Raw genomic sequence first — 21,577 nt, 5'->3', positions numbered from 1 at the left:
CCGTCTTTAAAAAAATAAAATAAAATAAAATAAAAGCAATAAACATCCTGAGTGAGACCCTGAGAAAATCTGAGTCAGAGAACGAGGTAAGTTGTGTTTGGACTCCTTACTACAAAAGCTAAGACAGAATTAATGTGCTGTCTTAAGCTGCTAATTTTGGGGTAATTTGTTATGCAATAATAGATAACTAGTACATGTCACATCTCTACAAACATGTCTCTACAACAGTAGCCACCCCAAAACGTATCCTGGCTGGGTATGGTGGCTTGTGCCTATAATCTCAGCACACTGGGAAGCCAAGGTGGGAGGATTGCCTGAAGCCAGGAGTTCAAGACCAGCCTCGGCAGCATAAGGAGACCCCGTGTTGTATATAAAAAACAACAACAACTAAAAGAGTTGTGTAGGGGAGGATCTGTTTCCAAGCTCCCTCATGGGACTGTTGGTAGGATTCCGTTCCTCATAGGCTCTTGGCTGGCGACCTCTGATCCTGGCGGTATGAGCCTTTCCATAAGGATACTCTCAACATGGCAGCCAGCTTCCCTCAGAGGGTGCACAGCACTGATGTTATCGTCTTTCTGTAACCTAACCTTGGAAAGGACACCCCATTGCTTTTGCTATGTTCTCTTTGCTAGAAGAGGCTCACTGGGTCCTGCCCACATCTCAGAAGAGGCAATGAATGTGAACATCAGTTGGCAGAGATCTTCGGGAACCATGTTAGAGCTGTCAACCACATCAAGGAAGCGACTGCATAAGCAAAGCCAGGGTTAGGGGGAGAGGTCCAGGCTGAAGATACCTATGGAGCTTAGTGATGGGTCTGGACCAGGTGAGCTGGGAGCCAGTGAGACAGAGAAGGACTGAGCCAGGGGCACTCCAATGTTTGGAGGTCAGGAAGATGAGGAGAGGTCAGCAAAGGAGACGGAGCAGAAGGGGCCAGTGCGGCAGGGGAAGGATGGAGACGGAGGCACAGGGGTCGCCAGAGAAACCTGCTGGCAGGACAGAGGGATGAGCAGTCGAAGGCCACTGCAGGACAGGTAAGCAAAGGCGGAGAACTGACCACCGGCTTGAGCAGTGTGGAGATGGCCTTGACAAGAGCAATCCCAGTGGGGTGGAGGAAGTGAAACCCAACTGGATGGGTTCTAGAGAGAACAGGAGACCAGGAAGTGAAGGCAGAGGCAACCATGCTTTGGAAGAGTATTGGCAGAGAGGATAGCACAACCTTGCATTTGAGCGTCTTCAGCTTTCTCAACTCAAGTAAGTCTCGGTTGAGCTGATTCTTGGAACTCTGCTTCTCCCTACACTTCTTCAACACACGGGTTTCCTCAGTGTTGCCCAGTCCCCTTCCACCCCAGCGACCTCAACCGGGATGGTTCAGAACCCAGAAGTCGGCCCATGTTTTATATTTTGTGTTTCTGGTACTAGCAAGTCACAATCAGACTAGACATGCCTTGTGAGACTGGGGCAGAGAAACACATATTAGCTCCCAGTCATTAGCTGGAAGCTCCGTAAATCCAAATCAGCTACCCTTAGAGGATCTGGCTTAGAGGGCTAACAGCGCTAAGCAAAAGCTTATTACTGACTGCCATCTTGTGGTCATTTGGGGAACTGGCCTCGGTTTAAATCAGGGTGGTGGAAAGAGTAGAGTGGATTGTAGGACAGTACCTGGCACTGAGGGTTCAGGAAAAGCGAACTACTCTCATTATGCTCAATAGTTTGGAAGAGTATGGCCAAAACAAACAAACATGTCTCTTGACTTCACTCCCAACATTTTTCAAGGGAAAAGGGACTACCCTAAAAGGAGATGTCTCCTTTTTATCTTGGTAAAACTGAATCAGGGAGCCAAGTAAGACTTTCATGTATGAAGTCAGATGATGAGATGCAAGTCCTGCTTTTGCTACTATGTGACCTTGATCTTATCACTGAAGCCCAGTGAGCCTCAGTTTCATCAGGCCATAAAATGGGAGCTTTAGGATGAAGACCGCACAAGTGGTGAATGTGAACAGCTCTCAGGAAAAGTGGCGTTCCTAGTTCAAGGTAGTGGCCTGCCAGCTCTCAACACGGGGGTGTGTTGCTTTTCAGTAGTGTCTCTCAATTAGGGGCAATTGCGCCCCACCCCCACCCCACCCCAGGGGATATTTGACAATGCCTGAAGATATTTTTTGGGGTTCTTTTTGGTTTTCAAAGTGTTGAGCCTGTGTTTTTGTTTTTGTTTTGAGATGGAGTCTTGCTCTGTCACCCAAGCTGGAATGTAGTGGAGCAATCTCGGCTCACTGCAACCTCCGCCTCCTGGGTTCAAGCGATTCTCCTGCCTCAGCCTCCTGAGTAGCTGGGACTACAGGCACCTGCCACTACAGCCAGGTAATTTTTGTATTTTTAGTAGAGGCAGGGTTTCGCTATGTTGGCCAGGCTGGTCTCAAACTCCTGACCTCAAGTGATCCACCCACCTTGGCCTCCCAAAGTGCTGGGATTCCAGGTGTGAGCCACCTCACCCAGCCAATCTTGTTTTACTATTTGACTTGAAAACTAGATAATCCACCAGCCCAGGAGGGAATGGGTGGGCTTAATCCCTTGGAGATATTTTTGGTTGTGACCGCATGGGGGACAGGCAGATGCTCCCAGTGAATAGTGGGTAAAGATCAGGGATGTTGCTAAACATTCTACAGTGCAAAGGACAGCCCCCCACAGGACAGAATTATCCAGTCCAGAATGTCAATAGTGCTTCAGCTGGGAAGTCCTGGCACTTTCTTTTCTTTTCTTTTCTTTCTTAATAAAGACGGGGTTTCACCATGTTAGCCAGGCTGGTCTCAAACTCCCGACCTCGGGTGATCTGCCCGCCTTGGCCTCCAAAATGCTTGGATTACAGGCGTGAGCCACCACACCCAGCCTCTGGAACTTTCTTAAATGAAGATTCTTCTTGCTATGTTATTGTGAACCAACATGAGGAATTGCTTTCTGAAAAGTATGAGGGAAGCAGGGTGAGGCGTAACTCTGGAAAGGGGTCTTTTCAATGGTTACTGTAGGAATAAAGTGAATTTTCAGAAGGCTGTGCTCTCCAATAGGGTAGTTTTTTTTTTTTTTTTTTCTGTTTTGAGACGGAGTTTCACTCGTTGGCAGGCTGGAGTGCAATGGTGTGAGCTCAGCACACTGCAACCTCCGCCTCCTGGGTTCAAGTGATTCTCCTGCTTCAGCCTCCCGAGAAACTGGGATTACAGGCACCCACTGCCACACACAGCTAATTTTTGTATTTTTAGTAGAGGCGGGGTTTCACCCTGCTGGCCAGGCTGGTCTCGAACTCCTGTCCTCAAGTGATCCACCCACCTCAGCCTCCCAAAGTGCTGGGATTACAGGCGTGAGCCACTGTGCTGGGCTGATAGTTTAGTCTTGAGCCAACCATACATAGTTATTGAAACGGAAATTGGCCAAAATGGAATAAAATTTAAAAGTTGGTTAAATTACTGGGTTGTAATAGTCACATTCTAAGTGCTCAGTTGCCATATATGGCTAGCGGCCAGCACAGATAGAGAACATTTCCATCAGCACAGGAAGTTCTGTTGGGCAATACTGCTCCAAAGGACTCAGCAGAACGGGCATCTGTGGGCCAACCCATAAAGGAAAAACTAGAAACTAAGGAAGTGCAGAGGAGAGGGGACTGTGAGAGGTAAAAACAGACACCAGTGAGATGGTTAAGTAAGCACAAGGCCACATATATCATTAACTGCTAAAACGAGTCACACCACACATCTGTACAGTAATTGATCCACACAACCCGCCCTCTCCCAAGGATCATTCCACAGTGCATAAAACCCAAAAGCCCTGACAAACCAAGCAGAATCAACAGAAGACTGGCGGGGCAAGGAGGGTTCCATTGCTGAGGAGCACCGTTCTCTCCCACCTTTCCCGGCAGGGGTCAGTTTCACTTCCGGTACAACATTCTCCGAGGGACAGGTAGTCTTGAGTTCACTGCACTGGTGGAGGAAGGCCTGTGGCGGGCTATCTTGTTCACAGCTGGGGGCTCCTTGTAAAGGCTGTACGCATGCTTGAAGATGAAGGGCAGACAGAAAAAGTGCAGGAGCATGTGTGAGATTTGGAAGATCAAGTACAAGTGACTCAGCTGCTTGAACTGATCTCTGATGATACTGTTGAGGAGCAGGACTATGGAGAAGTTGATGAGCTCGTAAGTGATGATCCACATGGCATAGATCAGCAGCCCCGGGAAGATATTATTATAGACACAGTAAAGGAGGAAGCAGCTGACGACGATGGTGGTGAGGGAGAGGGCAGTGCTGATCTTAGCCCTGTGGAACAGGATCCAAGTGACTAGCTTCAACTTTGAGTCCATGTAGATGCTGAACTTGTCCTCAGAGCCAATGTGTGTAGTCTGATTCAGGTCAAAGATGAAGAACTGGATGGTGTTGAGGACAGAGAAGATGCCCACCATGAGGGAGACCATCCTGGCATTCATTTTATGCTTGTTTTACCAGAGCACCTCCTGCAGGAAGAAAATCATGCAGACACGTGACAAGACGGCAGAGCTAGCCTTAGATATAAATAGGAGCGCTAACAGCAACGATGGTATGTGGACGGGCAATGGGCTGGAAGTTAAGGGACATGGGGGCTGGCGCCTGCTCTGACCTAACTAGCTAGATGTGACCACATCATCGGGAAATGGATGTATCACTGGCCTGGGACTCTCCTAAGTACCTTCCAGTTCTGCTGTTCCAGCTCCAGCTTTGCTTTAAAGCGGCAGAGAGTGCTCCTGCTGATGATGTAGGTTTGTGGGAACTCAGAGGCTCCTGTGTTGGGAATAAGGATGGTACAAACTCCATCTGGGGAGTTTGCTTCTCTGAAGTCAGAAAACTCGTGGCTCCTCAAAGGCTTGGAATCGTCCCTGACATCCCCTGGCCCCGCTACTCTTTCCTTCCAAGCCCTTAGAAATTTCCCTGCTTCGCTCCCTGGGCACGGCCCTGCCTTGTCCCAAGTCACAGGGTTTGGCCAGCAGGAGTGGAATGGGTGGAGGTTTATGGATCCAGGCAAGACTTACTGTCTTCTCTGCCCGGGGGCCAAGATGCCTTAATGATAAGCCACCGTTGTGCTGGTGAAGGCTCAGCAGGCAGACCTCCAGCTGCAACCTAGGCTAGACCTGAACTCTAGAGGTCAGCTCAAGGTAAGAGGCAGGAACCTGGTGCCCAGGCAGACCCTGCTGAGGGCATGTTGATAACAGAGGGACCAAGGCTGAGGTAGGCTAGACCCAGCACACACCTTGCTCCACAACCTGAATCTCCTTCTTGCCGGCTCCCGGTTCAGAGGACTCCCGAGCAAATCTCTCTCTCTTCATTCACCACACTGGTGAGCTACCTCTTTTGTGGGGCAAAGGAAGGGGCACAACCACACATGAGGAGAACACAGGGCTGTCCTCTGGCCGACCAATCTCCAGTGGGGGACAGCTTGTTGGAAGCTTCCTTCCTTCCTTCCGTCCTTCCGTCCTTCCTTCCTTCCTTCCCTCTCTCCCTCCCTCCTCTTTCCTTCTTTCTCTTTCTTTCTTTCGTTCTTTCTTTCTTTCTTTCTTCTTTCTCTCTCTCTTTCTCTCTTCAGAGTCTTGCTCTGTCACTCAGGCTGGAGTGCAGTGGTGTGATCTCGGCTCAATGCAACCTCTGCCTCCCAGGCTCAAGTGATTCTCCTGCCTCGGCCTCCCAAGTAGCTGTGATAACAGGCATGCACCATCATGCCCAGCTAATTTTTTTATTTTTAGAAGAGACAGGGTTTCACTATGTTGGCCAGGCTAGTCTTGAACTCCTGACCTCAAGTGATCTGCCCACGTCAGCCTCCCAAAGTGCTGGGATTACAGTCATGAGCCACCATGGCCGGCCATCTCCAGAACTTTTTCATCATCCCCGTCAAAGATTCTGTATCCATTAAACATCAACTCCCCATTCCCCTCTTCCCCTGGTCTCTGCTAACCATTTTTCTTGCTGCCTCTATGAATTTGACTGCTCTAGGTCCCTCATATAAGTGGAATCATGCAACATTTGTCCTTTGGTATCTGGCTTACTTCACCTAGCATAATGTTTTCCAGATTCATCTCAAATTTCTTATACTTTATTCTCCACCATCCTCCCAACCCTGTGTGACTCCAGATCTCCAGATACACAAACCTCTCAGTGCTCCCTAGAACCTGGAGGGGCCCAAGAGGGAGACAGTGTGTTGTCTGGTGGATAGCTGCGCTGTTACTTCCCTGTCTGCACAACAAAACCTCACCTCTGCCTGGTTCACAGGGCAGCTTCCAGAGAAGCCACTACCCATGGGGTATTTGCCAGAATTATCCAAAAATAGGGCCCCAAACCACACAGTTTTATTCCTTTGCTCTGTGTCCATGTTGCAAGTTTCAAGGAAATGTCTATATAAACTCCACTGGTTCCACAGCTCTGCTGCCCCAGCCTTGGTCCCCACTCTTGACACCTCTCTCCTGGGTCACTATAATAACGACCTGACTTCTCTTTCTGTCGCTGCCTCCGGTACACTCTATTCATTCAACACTCACACAGCAAACATCTATTGAGTATCTACTAGGAGCTTGGTACTGGAGATAGACAGGTAAATATGCTAGCGTGGAAGCTGGACAAATTAAAAAAACAAATAAAAAATTTTTTTTAATTAAGAAAAGAGAAAACTCATGATGGTCAGATCACAAGGTCAGGAGTTCAAGACCAGCCTGGCCAACATGGTGAAACCCCATCTCTACTAAAAATACAAAAATTAGCTGGGCATGGTGGCGTGCATCTGTAATCTCAGCTACTCAGGATGCTGAGGCAGGAGAACTGCTTGAACCTGGGAGGTGGAGGTTGCAGTGAACCGAGATCATGCCACCGCACTCCAGCCTGGGCTACGGAGCAAGACTCCATCTCAAAAAAAAAAAAAAATGGAAACTTACAATGCAGTGTGATAAATGTGGTAAAGAAAGAGATGGCTCAGTGTTGTCAAGATGTAACAATGAGAGAGATAAAAATCATTGGATGAGGAGCAGGGGAGGCTTTCTGGAGGTGGCAATAGCTGAGCTTGGTTTTTTTTTTGTTCTGATTTTTGTTGTTGTTGTTTATTTTTTAGCCTTTTTCTTAGCTGAGCTTGGGTCTTAAAGGACAAGGGCATTAACTAAACAGAAAAAGGAAGGCCTTCATCACCTGCAAAGGGGACAACACCCAGGTAGGCACAGGGACAGGCAACAGCCATTTTGGAAACAGCAAGTTTGGCGTGCCTTGAGCAGAGGGTAAGACTGTATAGGTTGGCAGGGGCCAGATCAGGAAGGATCCTTACCCACTACCAGCCATGTGGATGTTTCTCTGAAAGGCAAAGGAGGGGGTCTTCAGGATGTGTGTGTATTTGTGTGTGTGTGTGTGTGTGTGTGTGTGTGTGTGTGAGAGAGAGAGAGAGAGAGAGAGAGAGAGAGACAGGCAGGCAGGCAGGCAGACATAACCAGATTTGCAATTTATTTATTTATTTATTTTTGAGACAAGGTCTCACTCTGTTGCCCAGGCTGGAGTGCAGTGGCGCAATTCCAACTCACTGAGACCTCATACCCAAGTTCAAGCGATTCTCCTGCTTCAACCTCCCAAGTAGCTGGAATTACAGGTGCCCGCCACCACGCCCAGCTAATTTTTGTAGTTTTAGTAGAGAAGGGGTCTCACCATGTTGGCCAGGCTGGTCTTGAACTCCTGACTTCCACTGATCTGCCCGCTTTGGCCTCCAAAAGCGTTAGGATTACAGGCGCGAGTCACTGCGTCTGGCCATATTTGCATTTTAGAAAAATCTTTCTTGCTGCTTTGAGGGCCACGGGTCAGAAAGGGAGCAAAGGTGGAGGTAGGCAGAGCAGTTGAGAGGCTACGGAAGGAAATGAGGTGAAGCAAGGCAGCAGAGGGATGTTGGGGGACAGATTTGGGGTACGGGGCTGTGGGAGAAGGAGTCTGGATGAGCACCTGGATGGAAGACAGCCCATCCACCGAGGTGAGGAGCACGGGGGCAGAAGTGCACTTAGGATGGGAGTGGGGAAGACAGTGATGAGGACGGCTTGGCAAATGGTGACTGCTATGGTTTGACTGTCCCTCCAAAATTCATGCTAAAACTTAATTGCTAATGCAACAGCGTTAAAATATGGGGCCTTGAGGAGGTGATTAAATCATAAGAGCAGAGCCCTCATGAATGGATAAGTGACCTTATAAGGGGACAGGAGGGAACTAACTAGTTTCTTTTGCTTCTCCATCCCTTCTGCCATGTAAGGACAGTGTTTCTGCCTTCTGGAGGACACAGAAACAAGGCACCATCTTGGAAGCAGAGCGAGCAGGCCCTTACCAAACCATATGGTCACCTCAGAGAAAGGCCAAGTCAGGCTTCCAACAAGCTGTCCCCCACTGGAGATTGGTCGGCCAGAGGACAATCCTGTGTTCTCCTCATGTGTGGTTGTGCCCCTTCCTTTGCCCCACAAAAGAGGTAGCTCGCCAGTGTGGTGAATGAAGAGGAGAGAGGTTTGCTCGGGAGTCCTCTGAATTGGGAGCCAGTAAGAAGGAGATTCAGGTTGTGGAGCAAGGTGTGTGCTGGGCCTAGCCTACCTCAGCCTTGGTCCCTCTGTTATCAACATGCCCTCAGCAGGGTCTGCCTGGGCACCAGGTTCCTGCCCCTTGCCTTGAGCTGACCTCTAGAGTTCACGTTGACTCTCACTTTTTAAAATCAGACCATTGATTTTCTTGAATAGATACTTCACTTGCTGTATGCCATTGGGGACATTTCCAGAGGCCTTACAGGTTTGTTTGTTTTAAAAATAATTTTCAGCAGTTTCACTGGGGAGCACTTCCATGGATTTCCTTGTGCTGTCACATTGGAAGTTGAACTTCCTATGATGTTTGGTGACAAAAATTTAGCCTTTTTAAAAAATGCAATGTATGTCCATTTAAATGGACATAAGTTTGGATGGGTGAAGAAAGGAGAAGGGCAGTAAGGAGAGAAGTTTTATAATTTACCTCAGCATGACTATTAGCATCTTTGTCTATTTTAATCCAAAGAAAGCAAAGACTAAGGATCAAAGATTGGTGAGTCCCGATTGCTGTGATGTTATAGTCCATCATGAATGATCTGTGGAATATTACCTGTCTCTTTGTCATATATTAAAATTATAACCATCTTTTTTTTTTTTCTCCTTTTTTGAAACGGAGTTTCGCTCTTGTTACCCAGGCTGGAGTGCAATGGCGCGATCTCGGCTCACCACAACCTCCGCCTCCTGGGTTCAGGCAATTCTCCTGCCTTAGCCTCCTGAGTAGCTGGGACTACAGGCATGCACCACCACGCCCAGCTAATTTTTGTATTTTTAGTAAAGACGGGGTTTCACCATGTTGACCAGGATGATCTCGATCTCTTGACCTCGTGATCCACCCGCCTCGGCCTCCCAAAGTGCTGGGATTATAGGCGTGAGCCACCGCGCCCGGCCCTATAACCATCTTTCAAGACATATCAAATCCTGTCACTTTAGTGAAGCCATTTGTGATCACTGCAGTCCATGCAGACTTCTTCCCCACTCTGGTCCTTTAAAAAAAAAAACTCCTCTAGCAATTGTAGTTTCTTTGACTTACCTTTGCATTCACAAATAGAATGTTTTAAATGCCTCCTCTTTGAGAAGGAAAAAATATGAAATTAGACATTCAAATCTCTCTTTGAGAAGACAGTCCATTTGGATTACAGAATTACTATAAATCAATTATTTATATACATTGTATTTATCTGAGTACTCCACAGTGTAGATTGTTTGCTCCAAAATATTTATAACACCTTGTCGGGTATAGTACCCCTAACTTCCCTAGTTGGGCCAAAATCGAGCATTCTCATTCATATTGCAGTGTACTGTATTTTATTCCTTCTCTTGAGTTTTTAGTCACTTGAAGGTTCTTGATATCCATTGACCAAGTAGATAAAAATCCTCAAAAGTACAGTGAGCTGTCTTTATCTTTTAAAAAATATAATTCCTAAACCCTGGCTTGGATAGATGTCAGTGTTTGTGACACATATTTCATATAATTGTAGGAAGTCATAAAACATAGTTAGTATAGAAAATAGTAATAGTTAATTAATTTTTCTACCAGGCATGGTGGCTCATGCCTGTAATCCTAGCACTTTGGGAGGCTGAGGTGGTCAGATCGCTTGAGGTCAGGAGTTTGAGACCGGCCTGGTCAACATGGTGAAACCCTGTCTCTACTAAAAATACAAAAAATAGCCAGATGTGGTGGTACACACCTGTAATCCCAGCTATCGGAAGGCTGAGGCAGGAGAATTGCTTGAACCTGGGCGGCAGAGGTTGCAGTGAGCTGAGATCGCACCACTACACTCCAGTTTGGCGACAGAGCAAGACTCCATTTCAAAAAAAAAAAATCGGCCAGACATAGTGGCACACTTCTGTAATCCCAGCTACTTAGGAGTCTGAGGTGGGAGGATTGCTTAAACCAAGGAGTTGGAAATTGCAGTAAGCCAAGATCACGTCATGCACTTCAGTGTGCGTGACAGAACGAGACCTTGTCTCAAAAAATAAAATAAAACAAATTTTAAAAATAAATGGACCAGGCACAGTGGCTCACACCTGTAACTCCAGCACTTTGGGAGGCTGAGACATGAGGATTGCTTGAGCCCAGGAGTTCATGACTTTGTTCATCATAAATTACTCAGTCTTGGGTATTCTGTTATGGCAGTACAGATTAAGACAGCCTAGGGTAGCTAAACTAAGGTTGAGGAATGTGATTTAAAGGCTTACTTATAATCAAAACAGGACGACATTGGCATAAAGAGAGGCAAATAGATCAGTGGAACAGAATGGAGAATAATTGGGTGTACATATATCTATAAAGTCAGTTCAGTGGAGAAAGGATAATTTCTTCAACAACTGATGCTGAAATAATTGGAGATCCAAGAGCAAAAATGCGAAATTTGATCCCTATCTCTCATACACACGTAAAAAAGAGCTCGAAATGGATTATAGACCTAAATATAAAACAGAAAAATATGAATTCTAGAAGAAAATAGGAGAAAACTTTTGTGACCTTGGGTTAGGCAAAGATTCCTTAGACATCATAACCAAAATTATGGTCCATAAAATAGCAAATGGATAGCCAGGCATGGTGGCTCATGCCTGTAATTTCAGCCTTTTGGGAGGCTGAGGCAGGTGGATCACCTGAGGTCAGGAGTTTGAGACCAACCTGACCAACACGGAGAAACCCGGTCTCTACTAAAACTACAAAATTAGCTGGGTGTGATGGTGGGCGCCTGTAATCCCAGCTACTTGGGAAGCTGAGGCAGGACAATCACTTGAACCTGGGAGGCAGAGGTTGTGGTGAGCCAAGATCACGCCATTGCACTCCAGCCTGGGCAACAAGAGTAAAACTCCGTCTCTAAATGAATAAATAAATAAAATAATAGCAAATTGATAAATTGGACTTCATTGAAATTAAAAATCTCTGCTCTTCAAAGGACACAGGTAAAAGAATGAAAAGAAAAAGCACAAACTGGAAAATAATATTTACAAATCATATAGCTGATAAAAGATTTGTGTCTAGGAAATATAATGAACTCCCAAAACTCAACAATAAAAAAACCCAGCTAGCCTAATTTTTAGAAATGGGCAAAAGATTTGAACAGATACCTTACCAAAGAAGATATAAGGATGCTGAGTAAGCACATGAAGGATTGCCCGACAATGATATAATACTATATACTATTAGAATAGCTCGGCCAGGCATGGTGGCACACGCCTGTAATCCAAGCACTTTGGGGTGCCAAGGCAGGCGGATCACCTGAGGTCAGGAGTTTGAGACCAGGCTGGCCAACATGATAAAATCCCATCTCTACTAAAAATACAGAAAAACTAGCTGGGCATGGTGGCTCACGCCTGTAATCCCAGCTACTTAGGAGGCAGATGTTGCAGTGAGCGAAGATTGCGCCCCTGCACTCCACCCTGGGTAATAGAGTGAGACTCAGTCTCAAAAAAAAAAAAAGTAGACTAGCTTTAATGAAAAATGACTGTATTAAGTGCTGGTGAAGAGGTAGAGGAACTGGAATTTTCATATACTGCCAGTGGAAATATAAAATGGTGTAGCCACTCTGGAAAAAAAATGCCAGCATCTTAAAAAATTAAAATGATATTTACCTAAGATAAATGAAAGCATAGATCTATTCAAAGTCTTGTATACAAATGTTTATAGTGTTCTTATTCATAATTACTAAAAACTGCAAACTACTAGATGTCCCTCAATGGGCAAATGAATAAATGAACTGTGGTACATTCCTGCCATGGCATACCACTCGGCAATGAAGAATGAATGATCAGTACACAGTGCAACATGGATGAATCTCAAAGGCATTATGCTGAGTGAAAGAAGCCAGACTGAAACAGAGTACATGCTGTATTATCCCATCTATGTAAAATTCTAGAAAATGCAAACTAATATATAGTGACAGCAAATCAGTGCCTGGTGATGGTGGAGGTGGTGTGGACAGAGACAGGAGTCAGGGATACACGGAAGCTGGAAGGTGATGTATATGTTTATGAACTTAATTGTGGTGATGATTTCACTGGGACACACATAGTCAAAACTTGTTAAATTATATGCTTTAAGTATGTGCAGCATTTTATTGTATGTCAATTATACCTTAAGAAAGCTATTAACAAGACAAAAACTCAATGCAATGTCTAATTTTTGAAGCAGAAATATTATTAGTTTGTCTTCCATCTCAGTTTAAAGTGCTTCCAGCTGGGTGCAGTGGGTGGCTCACACTTGTAATCCCAGTACTTAGGGAGGCCGAGGCAGGTGGATCACCTGAGGTCAGGAGTTCTAGACCAGCCTGACCAACATGGTGAAACCCCATCTCTACTAAAAATACAAAAATTAGCCGGGCGTGGTGGTCCGTGCCTGTAGGCTGAAGCAGGAGAATTGCTTAAACCCTGGAAGTGGAGATTGCAGTGAGCCAAGGTTGCACCATTGCACTCCAGTCTGGGCAAGAGAGAGAAGCTCAGTCTCAAAAAAAAAAAAGTGCTTCAGACAGTCTCTGAACCTGAATCCAAAGTGATGTCTGTTGATTTGTGATAGTGTGTAATCACATACTGTCTTGTATGATTGGCTGGCTAATTGATTCATAAACAATAATTTAGTTTCTTCCACTAAACTACAAAATTCTCATAGTCTGGCTTCATATCTTGCACTTTTTTGTATACAGTATATACACAATGTTCAGTACAGTGTTCACACTACAGTGCACAGCACAGCAGCAGATACAGAAACATATTTAACATGTACCTTTGATTAAGGAAGTGCCTTTCATACTCCTTGACAAATTTGGGAAGGGTGGGGAAACTCAAGACAGAAATTGAAGGACAAATTTTCTCTGTATTTTTATTATATTTCTTATCTGGAATAAAACAGAAGACATAGTGGGGAAATCACAGCACAAACCCACCCTAAGACCAACAGTATCCTTTGTGCTACAAAAATCTGGGGTATAAATACAGATTTGCTTATCCCAGGGTTAAATTAAAGAGTTACGGGTTGAAGGCTAACGAAGATACCAAGAAAAAAGGATTGCCATACTGCAATTCAGCTTCATTTTATTCCACTCGTTTTGACCAATAAGGTGGTACTGACCAAATGAGGAAGGTGGAATTCATAGAAGTTTTGATATATCACAATATCCTTTAACCAAACAAACACCTTCAATAAGCAGGATGTTCCAGTTCCGATTACAGTCACATTTTCTCTCCGTGTTCTCCTGAAAGAGTGGCAGTACTACTTGTGGGACTGCTGAGCAAAAGTGGGGGTGGGGGAAGGAAACAGAGCTACCCTGGGAACCTAGCTCTCAGGGGAAAGAAAAGGGCCAACATTATTGCTTATAGTGGTGGATAAAGCTGCTAATTTTTTTTTTTTTTTTTTTGAGACAGAGTCTCGTTCTGTCACCCAGGTGCAATATTGGCTCACTGCAACCTCTGCCTCCAGGTTCAAGCGATTCTCCTGTCTTAGCCTCCCAAGTAGCTGGGATTACAGGTGCGTGCCACCATGCCTGACTAAGTTTTGTATTTTTTTTAGTAGAGACAGGTTTTCGCCATGTTGGCCAGGCTGGTCTTGAACTTTTGACTTCAGGTGATCCACCTCGGCCTCCCAAAGTGCTGGGATTCCAGCTGTGAGCCCCCAAGCCCAGTAAAACCTGATAATCTTTTATTTCTGCTGTGCATAGACTCTACCATAGAAATTCGTCTCTTGTATGAAGTTATACTTCCCGGGCTCTGGTTTTTGTAGGTTATGTGGGCATAGGTGATGACAAAGAACATCCAGAAACAGTGCAAGAGTGTACGACACACCAAGCCAAACCAGCGCATGACTCTGACCTCTTCAATGCTGAAGTCAGTGTTGGTGAGGATTTGTATTGCGATGTTTACAGCTTCATAGAAAAAAATCCAGACAATGTAGATGACCAGGCCCCTGAAGATCTGGGCATACACTGAGTACAGGAGGAAGCAGCTGATAAAGATGGTGATGAAAGACAGGAAGAGGACGATTGTCCAACTCCAGCAGGTGATGAAGTTATTTATGATGTCCCTTGAACCCTTGTACTTTAGTGTGATCTCAGTGCAATTGCCCTTCCCTAGGTACTTCTGCTCAAAGATGAGATACATGTCTACGGCCAGGATGGTGAAGACCCCTGACAACACGGTGCCCATTTTGGCAGTCATTCCACACCACTGCTGCTGTTTCATGCTGAGACCTCCTGTGAAGACAAACATGAGGGAGAATTCTAGTTCCTGCCAACATGGTAAATTACCAGGGTTTCTGCCTCCTTCCCCAAATCCACCTTGGAGAAACAGAGACAGAAATATGGAAACCAGGAAATTATAGCCTTGGGAAGACAGAGGCTGTTTAAAATGGACTGGGGGTGGGAAAGAGAGAGGATTCAGTCAAGTTGGTGGCAATGACCAGATAAAATTACAGCAGTGGTTCTCAACCCTGGCTTCACGTTAGAATCACCAGAAGTACCCAAGTCCAGGCCCCACCTCCCAGACCAATCACAACATTCTCTGGGTGGGACACAGACAAGGGTATTTTTCAAAACTTACTAGTAATTTTCACATGTAGCCAGTGTTGGAAAAAACTGAGTTAGAAAAAGACGGTTTAAATTATGCTCTTAGCTGGGCACAGTGGCTCATGTCTGTAATCCCCGCATTTTGGGAGGCTGAGGTGTGAGAATTGCTTGAATCCAGCAGTTCAAGACCAGCCTGGGCAACATGGGGTAAAACCCCATGTCTACAAAAATTAGTCAGGTGTGGTGGTGCATGCCTGTAGTTTTAGCTACTTGGGAGGATAAGGTAGAGGATCACGTGAGTCCAGGAAATCAAGACTGCAGTGAGCCAAGATCATGCCACTGCACTCTGGCCTGGGTGACAAAAGCAAGACCCTGTATCAAAAAAAAAAATTATGCTGTTAACTCCCCTAGCATTGCCTTGGGCTACCATTGCTACCCAGACGGTGAAAATTGCCTGTACTTTTTCAGACCTGAATGCAGATGTTTCAGAATATAACCAGGGCAGCACAAGAATCCTGCTGGGGTGGAGTTGATAAAAACAGGAGGACACCGACTGGCTTTGGGCAATCACTCCTCTACTACATATCAAAATATGGATTACAATGAAAGATGTACTTTAAAGGAAATTTAGAGCTTTAGGATAGACTAGCCTTACAATAGAAAAGAAAATGTAATAATGAGCTAAGTATTCAACTCAAGAAGTCAGAGGGAAAATAAGAACAATACAAAAGTAGGAGGAAGAGAATAAATAGAAGAGCAGAAGTCAATGAAAGAGGAAATAAAGGAGAGGGACTTCTGACTGGTTAGATTATTTGGGTCCTGACACGAAAAATCCTGGATAAAATTGTTTAAAAATATAAAGTATAAGGCCAGGCGTGGTGGCTCACGCCTGTAATCCCAGCACTTTTGGAGGCTGAGGCAGGTGGATCACCTGAAGTCAGGAGTTCAAGACCAGCCTGGCCAACATGGTGAAACCCTATCTCTACTAAAAATATGAAAATTAGCCGGGTGTGGCAGCACACGCCTGTAATCACAGCTACTCGGGAGGCTGAGGCAAGAGAATTGCTTGAACCCAGGAGGCGGAGGTTGCAGAGAGCCTAGATCACACCACTACACTGCAGGCTGAGTGACAGAGCGAGACTCTGTCTCAAAATAAATAAATACATAATGAATTAAAAAATAAAGTTTAGAAGTGCTGCCCAAGTGGGAGGAAGTAAATTTTGCTCTGAGGTTATTTGCCAGTCAAGGCAAACTTGAATTTCATTATGACAACCATGCAGGGTAAAGAGGAATGAAATCAAAGCTCAGGGTCCACCAAGATGAGGAGTGTTCCCTATATTAGCTGTGAGCACCCCCAAAGGCCTATGATTAGGGAAAAGGTGAATCAGGAGTAAACCTCCCCTACATCTTCCTGCCAGAAAACTCCAAGAAAAGGACATCATAATCATAGCTGGCTTTTTGTGTGTGTGTGTGTGGATTTAGCCCAAATTGGATGAAGTATTTTTTTTTAACTTTAAGTTATACATCTAGTTTAAAGTAGTCCCAAACTGAAAGTGTGTCTAAGTGCCTGGCAGAAGCAAATTCAGATCCTCTCTGGAGGATTGTATTTTTATGCTGGTCTTCATCCTCTAAGAATCTTCATCAGCAATTTTTCAGGGACAATGACCAGTACAGAGTGAAAAATAACCAAGCACATAAAGAACAAGGCACTGTGAGAACCAGCCGAAACAACAGATAGCAAAACAGAATTGCAGTAATATCTGATTATAAAACAATTATGATTTCTAGATTTTTGCATTATTTAAATTACTTATTTTATTTTTATTATAGGATAATTCATACACATATAATACACAGATACATAATATACATATACACAAGATAAAATTTTACATCTTAACCATTTTTAAGTAGACAGGTTAGTAGTGTTAAGTATATTCATTTTGTTGAACAACCCATCTCTAGAACTTTTTCATCTTGCAAAACTGAAACTCTACACCCATTAGGCAACAAATTCCCATTTCCTCTTACTCCAGCTACTGGAAACTATCATTCTACTTTTTGTTTCTATTAATTTGACTACTCTGGATATGTCATGTAAGTGGAATCTTTTTTTTTTTTTTTTGAGATGGAGCCTCATTCTGTCACTCAGGCTGGAGTGCAGTGGCACGATCTCAGTTCACTGCAACCTCTACCTCCTGGGTTCAAGCAATTCCCGTGCCTCAGCCTCCCAAGTAGCTGAGACTACAGGTGTGCACCACCATACCTGGCTAATTTTTGTATTTTTAATAAGGATGGGGTTTCACCATGTTGGCCAGGCTGGTCTCAAACTCCTGACCTCGTGATCCTCCCACCTCAGCCTCCCAAAGTGCTGGGATTACAGGCATGAGCCACACTGCACCCGGCCAACAATGGTGTTTAACCTGGGAAAGGAGAACAGACCAGGAAATGCAGGGAGCAAAAAATTGCAACATGGTCCTCAAACAGAACAATCTATTGAGGAAATTTGAATTCAAATGCTTTAAGGAAGGTGAATACTGTCCTAATTTCTATAATCTCTAACACTCATTAACTTTATCTTTTTTTTTTTGAAATGGGATCTTGCTATGTTACCCAGGCTGGCCTCAAACTCCTGGGCTCAGGTGATTCTCCTGCCTTAGCCTCTCAAGTAGCTGGGACCATAGGTGCAATCCACCATACCCAGCCCTAGTATCATCATACCCCTCCTAGCTTTCTCTGGAAGGCCTTAGAATTCTAGACTCTTGCTTTAGAAATCTCTTTATTTCACTTGATAATGCAAATGCGAAACTTTCTGTAACATGGAAACATTAACTTTTTTTTCCCCTGTATTCCTGTTTGTGACTTTTAAAATCTCAGTATTGGGTCATTTTTTTCCTACAGTTTTTTTTTCATATATATATATATATCAAGATATATACAAAGTCAGTATTAAATTGTTTTAATTTTGCAAATTAAAATATTTACTTCACATGAGGATATCAGTGAAATGAGATAATGATAAAGATAATGATAAAAATCATTTAGGCCAGGAGCAGTGGCTCATGCCTGTAATCCCAGCACTTTGAGAGGCCAAGGTGGGTGGATCACCTGAAGTCAGGAGTTTGAGACCAGTCTGGCCAACATGGTGAAACCCCATCTCTACTAAAAATACAAAACTAGCTGGGCATGGTGGCACATGCCTGTAATCCCAACTTCTCGGGAGTCTGAGGCAGGAGAATCACTTGAACACAGGAGGCGGAGTTGCAAAGAGCCAAGGTCGTGCCGTTGCACTCCAGCCTGGACAACAAGAGTGAAACTCCATCTCAAAAAATAATAATAAGGCAAGGTGCAGTGGCTCACGCCTGTAATCCCAGCACTTTGGGAAGCTGAGGCAGGTGGATCACCTGAGATCAGGAGTTTGAGACCAGCCTGACCAATATGGTGAAACTCCATCTCTACTAAAAATATAAAAATTTGCCGGGCATAGTGGCATGTGCCTGTAGTCCTGGATACTCAGGAGGATGAGATAAGATAATTGCTTGAACCCAGGAGGCAGAGGTTGCAGTGAGCCGAGATCGCGCCACTGCACTCCAGCTTGGGTGACAGAGCGAGACTTTGTCTCAAAAATAAAAATAATGATAATAATAAACATTTAGGGAAAGCTTACTTTGTGCCAGGCACTGTATGAGAGTTTAACAACAGTCTTGAGGATAGCTGTAATTGTATGTATTTATTTCCTTGTTGATAGTTTCAAGAGAGGATGTATTTGTATTACTTATGTATTCAGACACCCAGATAAAGATTTTTAGCTGTCAGGAGAAGATCCATACGTAGTTACCAACAACTATTTAGAATTTAGCTCCAACTCAACCGAACAGAGTAAGCCCTTGTTCTGTGGGAGGTCGCTCTTCAACTGGACTTTGGAAAATCTGACTCGTCTCCCTAACAACTTTCAGTTCTACTAGTAACTTCATTAGATTCATTTTATTATTTGGCTCATTCGAAGTTACAGCCATCTATAGACTTAATTTCTAGTACTTTTCCTTAATGTGCTGACTCTGCAGTTGGCTGTTGATTTGTTTTCTATTGCTGCCATAACAAATTACCACAAATTGAGTGGCTTAAAACAACACAGAGTTACAATGGTATCTCAGTTCTGTGGGTCACCAGTCCCAGGTGCCTCAATACTCAACTTGTGGTTTCTCTGCTCCAGGTTTCACAAGGTAGAAATGGAGGTATCCTGGGCTAGCAGGACCGTTCTTGGGAGATACTGGGAAGAATCCCCTTCCGGGCTCCTTCAGGTTGTTGGCTGAATTCAGTTCCTTGCATTTGCAGAACTAAGATCCCCACTTCCTTGCAGGCTATTAGCTGAGGGCCGCCCCTGGCTTCTAGAGGCCTCCTTCCAGGCCTGGCTCCTGGGCACTCAAGTCCTTCTCCCACTTGGAATCTCTCTGACTTCTGCTTCTGCCACAGTCTGCTGCCTCTAATTGGAGAAAGTTCTCTCCATTTATGGTTTCATGTGGTTAGATTGCGCCCGCTTGGATAAGCCAAGATTATCTCTTTACCTTTAGGTCCTTCACCTTAATTGCGTCTGTGAAGTCCCTTTTGTCATACTCACAGGTGTGATACCAGGGGCAAAGGTCATAAGGGCTGTTATGGGCTGAATTGTGCCCTCCACAGCAGGGGATTTCAATTCTATATTGACATCCTAGTCACCAACACTGCAGAATGTAACTGTATTTAAAGATAGGGTCTTTAAAGAGATAAGTTAAAATTAAGTCATCAGTGTCAGTCCTAATCTGACATGTTCTTATAAGAAGAGAAGATTAGCCGGGCGTGGTGGCTCACACCTGTAATCTCAGCACTTTGGGAGGCCGAGGCAGGCGGATCACAAGCTCAAGAGATTGAGACCATCTTGGCCAACATGGTGAAACCCTGTCTCTACTAAAAATACAAAAATTAGCTGGGTGTCATGGCATGTGCCTGTAGTTCCAGCTACTCGGGAGGCTGAGGCAGGAGAATCACTTGAATTCGGGAAGTGGAGGTTGCAGTGAGTCAAGATCAAGCCATTGCACTCCAGCCTGGCGACAGAGTGAGACTCCGTCTCCAAAAAAAAAAAAGAGAAGGTTAGGTAGGACACAGACACAGACAGAGTGATGACCATGTGAAAACATAGGGAAGTGAGAGTGGCCATCTACAAAATAAGGAAAGAAGCTTCAAAAAAACAAAACACAAAAAAAATCCCAACCCTACTGACACCTTGATCTCAGAATTCTACAATTGTGCGAAAATTAATTTCTGTTATTTAAGCCACTCCATGGTATGTAGTTATGGCAGCCCTAGCCAACTAATAAAATTCTGCTTAGCACAGTTAAGCAGAACAGCCTTTGAATTCTTTGGACCTGGGTAAATTGCCTCTCTACAACTGAGCAGTTGTCTTACAAAAATTAAGTTAATTTTTTTGAAAAGGATTTTAACAATGATTTTTCTTTTCAGTGAAAACTAAGTAACAACAAAAAGGTTTTTTGTTGTTGTTATTTTTAAGTCAGGCTGTGGGATTAAACCAAATCAATTGTTAAATCACTGTCACTAAATTCCATTTAATTTAGTTTATTTTAATGTTTATTTCTTTTCTTTTTTGAGATGGAGTCTCACTCTGTCACCCAGGCTGGAGTACAGTGGCATGATCTCTGCTCGCTGCAACCTCCACCTCCCAGCCTCAAGCGATTCTCCTGCCTCAGCCTCGCAAGTAGCTGGGATTACAGGTGCAAGCCACCATGCCTGGCTAATTTTTTTTTTTTTTTAGTATAGTAGAGACGGGGTTTCACCATGTTGGCCAGTCTGGTCTTGAACTCCTGACCTCAAGTGATCCACCTGCCTCAGCCTCCCAAAGTGCTGGGATTACAGGCGTGAGTGATTGCACCTGGCCTCCGTTTAATTTTTAAGAAATCAACAGAAAGCTCATGCTGCCTGGGTGTTTTATTATTTATTTATTTATTTGGAGTCTCGCTCTGTTGCCCAGACTAGAATGCAGTGGTGCAATCTCAGCTCACTGAAACTTCTGCCTCCTGGGTTCAAGCAATTCTCCTGCCTCAGCCTCCCAAGTAGCTGGGATTACAGGAGTGCACCACCACACCCAGCTAATTTTTGTATTTTTAGTAGAGACGGGATTTCTCCATGTTGGTCAAGCTGGTCTTGAACTCCTGACCTCGTGATTCACCCACTTCAGCTTCCCAAAGTGCTGGGATTACAGGTGCCCAGCTTATCTTTCGTGTCTGTGTGTGTGTGTGTGTGTCTGTGTGTGTGTGTGTGTGTGTGTGTGTGTGTGTGTGTGTGTGTAGAGAGAGAGAAATGTACAGTTTTTTTTTTTTTTTTTTTTTTTTTTCAGGAAATGGGACTACTCTGCTCTTGGATTTTCTTCCCACTTTCAGACCATCATTCTTCCTCAGATCCCTGCATCCTAGATCTTCTTGACTGTATGGCAAAAAAA

General features: G+C 44.5%; 2 protein-coding genes across 2 annotated transcripts; both read right to left on the bottom strand.

Annotated features, from left to right (window-relative positions):
- Window positions 1-3,675: 3,675 nt before the first annotated feature.
- TMEM217B (transmembrane protein 217B) lies at window positions 3,676-4,486 on the bottom strand. The gene has a single exon (XM_064361080.1). The coding sequence runs from the start codon at window positions 4,457-4,459 to the stop codon at window positions 3,911-3,913; it is 549 nt and encodes a 182-aa protein (XP_064217150.1). The 5' UTR covers window positions 4,460-4,486; the 3' UTR covers window positions 3,676-3,910.
- A 9,660-nt stretch (window positions 4,487-14,146) lies between these two features.
- TMEM217 (transmembrane protein 217) lies at window positions 14,147-14,764 on the bottom strand. The gene has a single exon (XM_012464332.3). It carries the CDS (start codon window positions 14,762-14,764, stop codon window positions 14,147-14,149), a length of 618 nt encoding a protein of 205 aa, XP_012319755.2.
- Between the last annotated feature and the right edge of the window lie 6,813 nt (window positions 14,765-21,577).

The sequence above is a fragment of the Aotus nancymaae genome, unplaced genomic scaffold (assembly GCF_030222135.1).
Source record: "Aotus nancymaae isolate 86718 unplaced genomic scaffold, 86718_ANA_hifiasm-v0.15.2.pri h1tg000040l, whole genome shotgun sequence".
Taxonomy (NCBI): Eukaryota; Metazoa; Chordata; class Mammalia; order Primates; family Aotidae; genus Aotus; species Aotus nancymaae.
The sequence above is the reverse complement of the archived record's forward strand: the minus strand, read 5'-3'. Positions and strand labels throughout refer to the sequence as shown.

What these genes read in the sequence shown, in the direction of transcription:
- TMEM217B (XM_064361080.1), bottom strand. Translation starts at nt 4,459, where the DNA reads ATGAATGCCAGGATGGTCTCCCTCATGGTGGGCATCTTCTCTGTCCTC.
- TMEM217 (XM_012464332.3), bottom strand. Translation starts at nt 14,764, where the DNA reads ATGAAACAGCAGCAGTGGTGTGGAATGACTGCCAAAATGGGCACCGTG.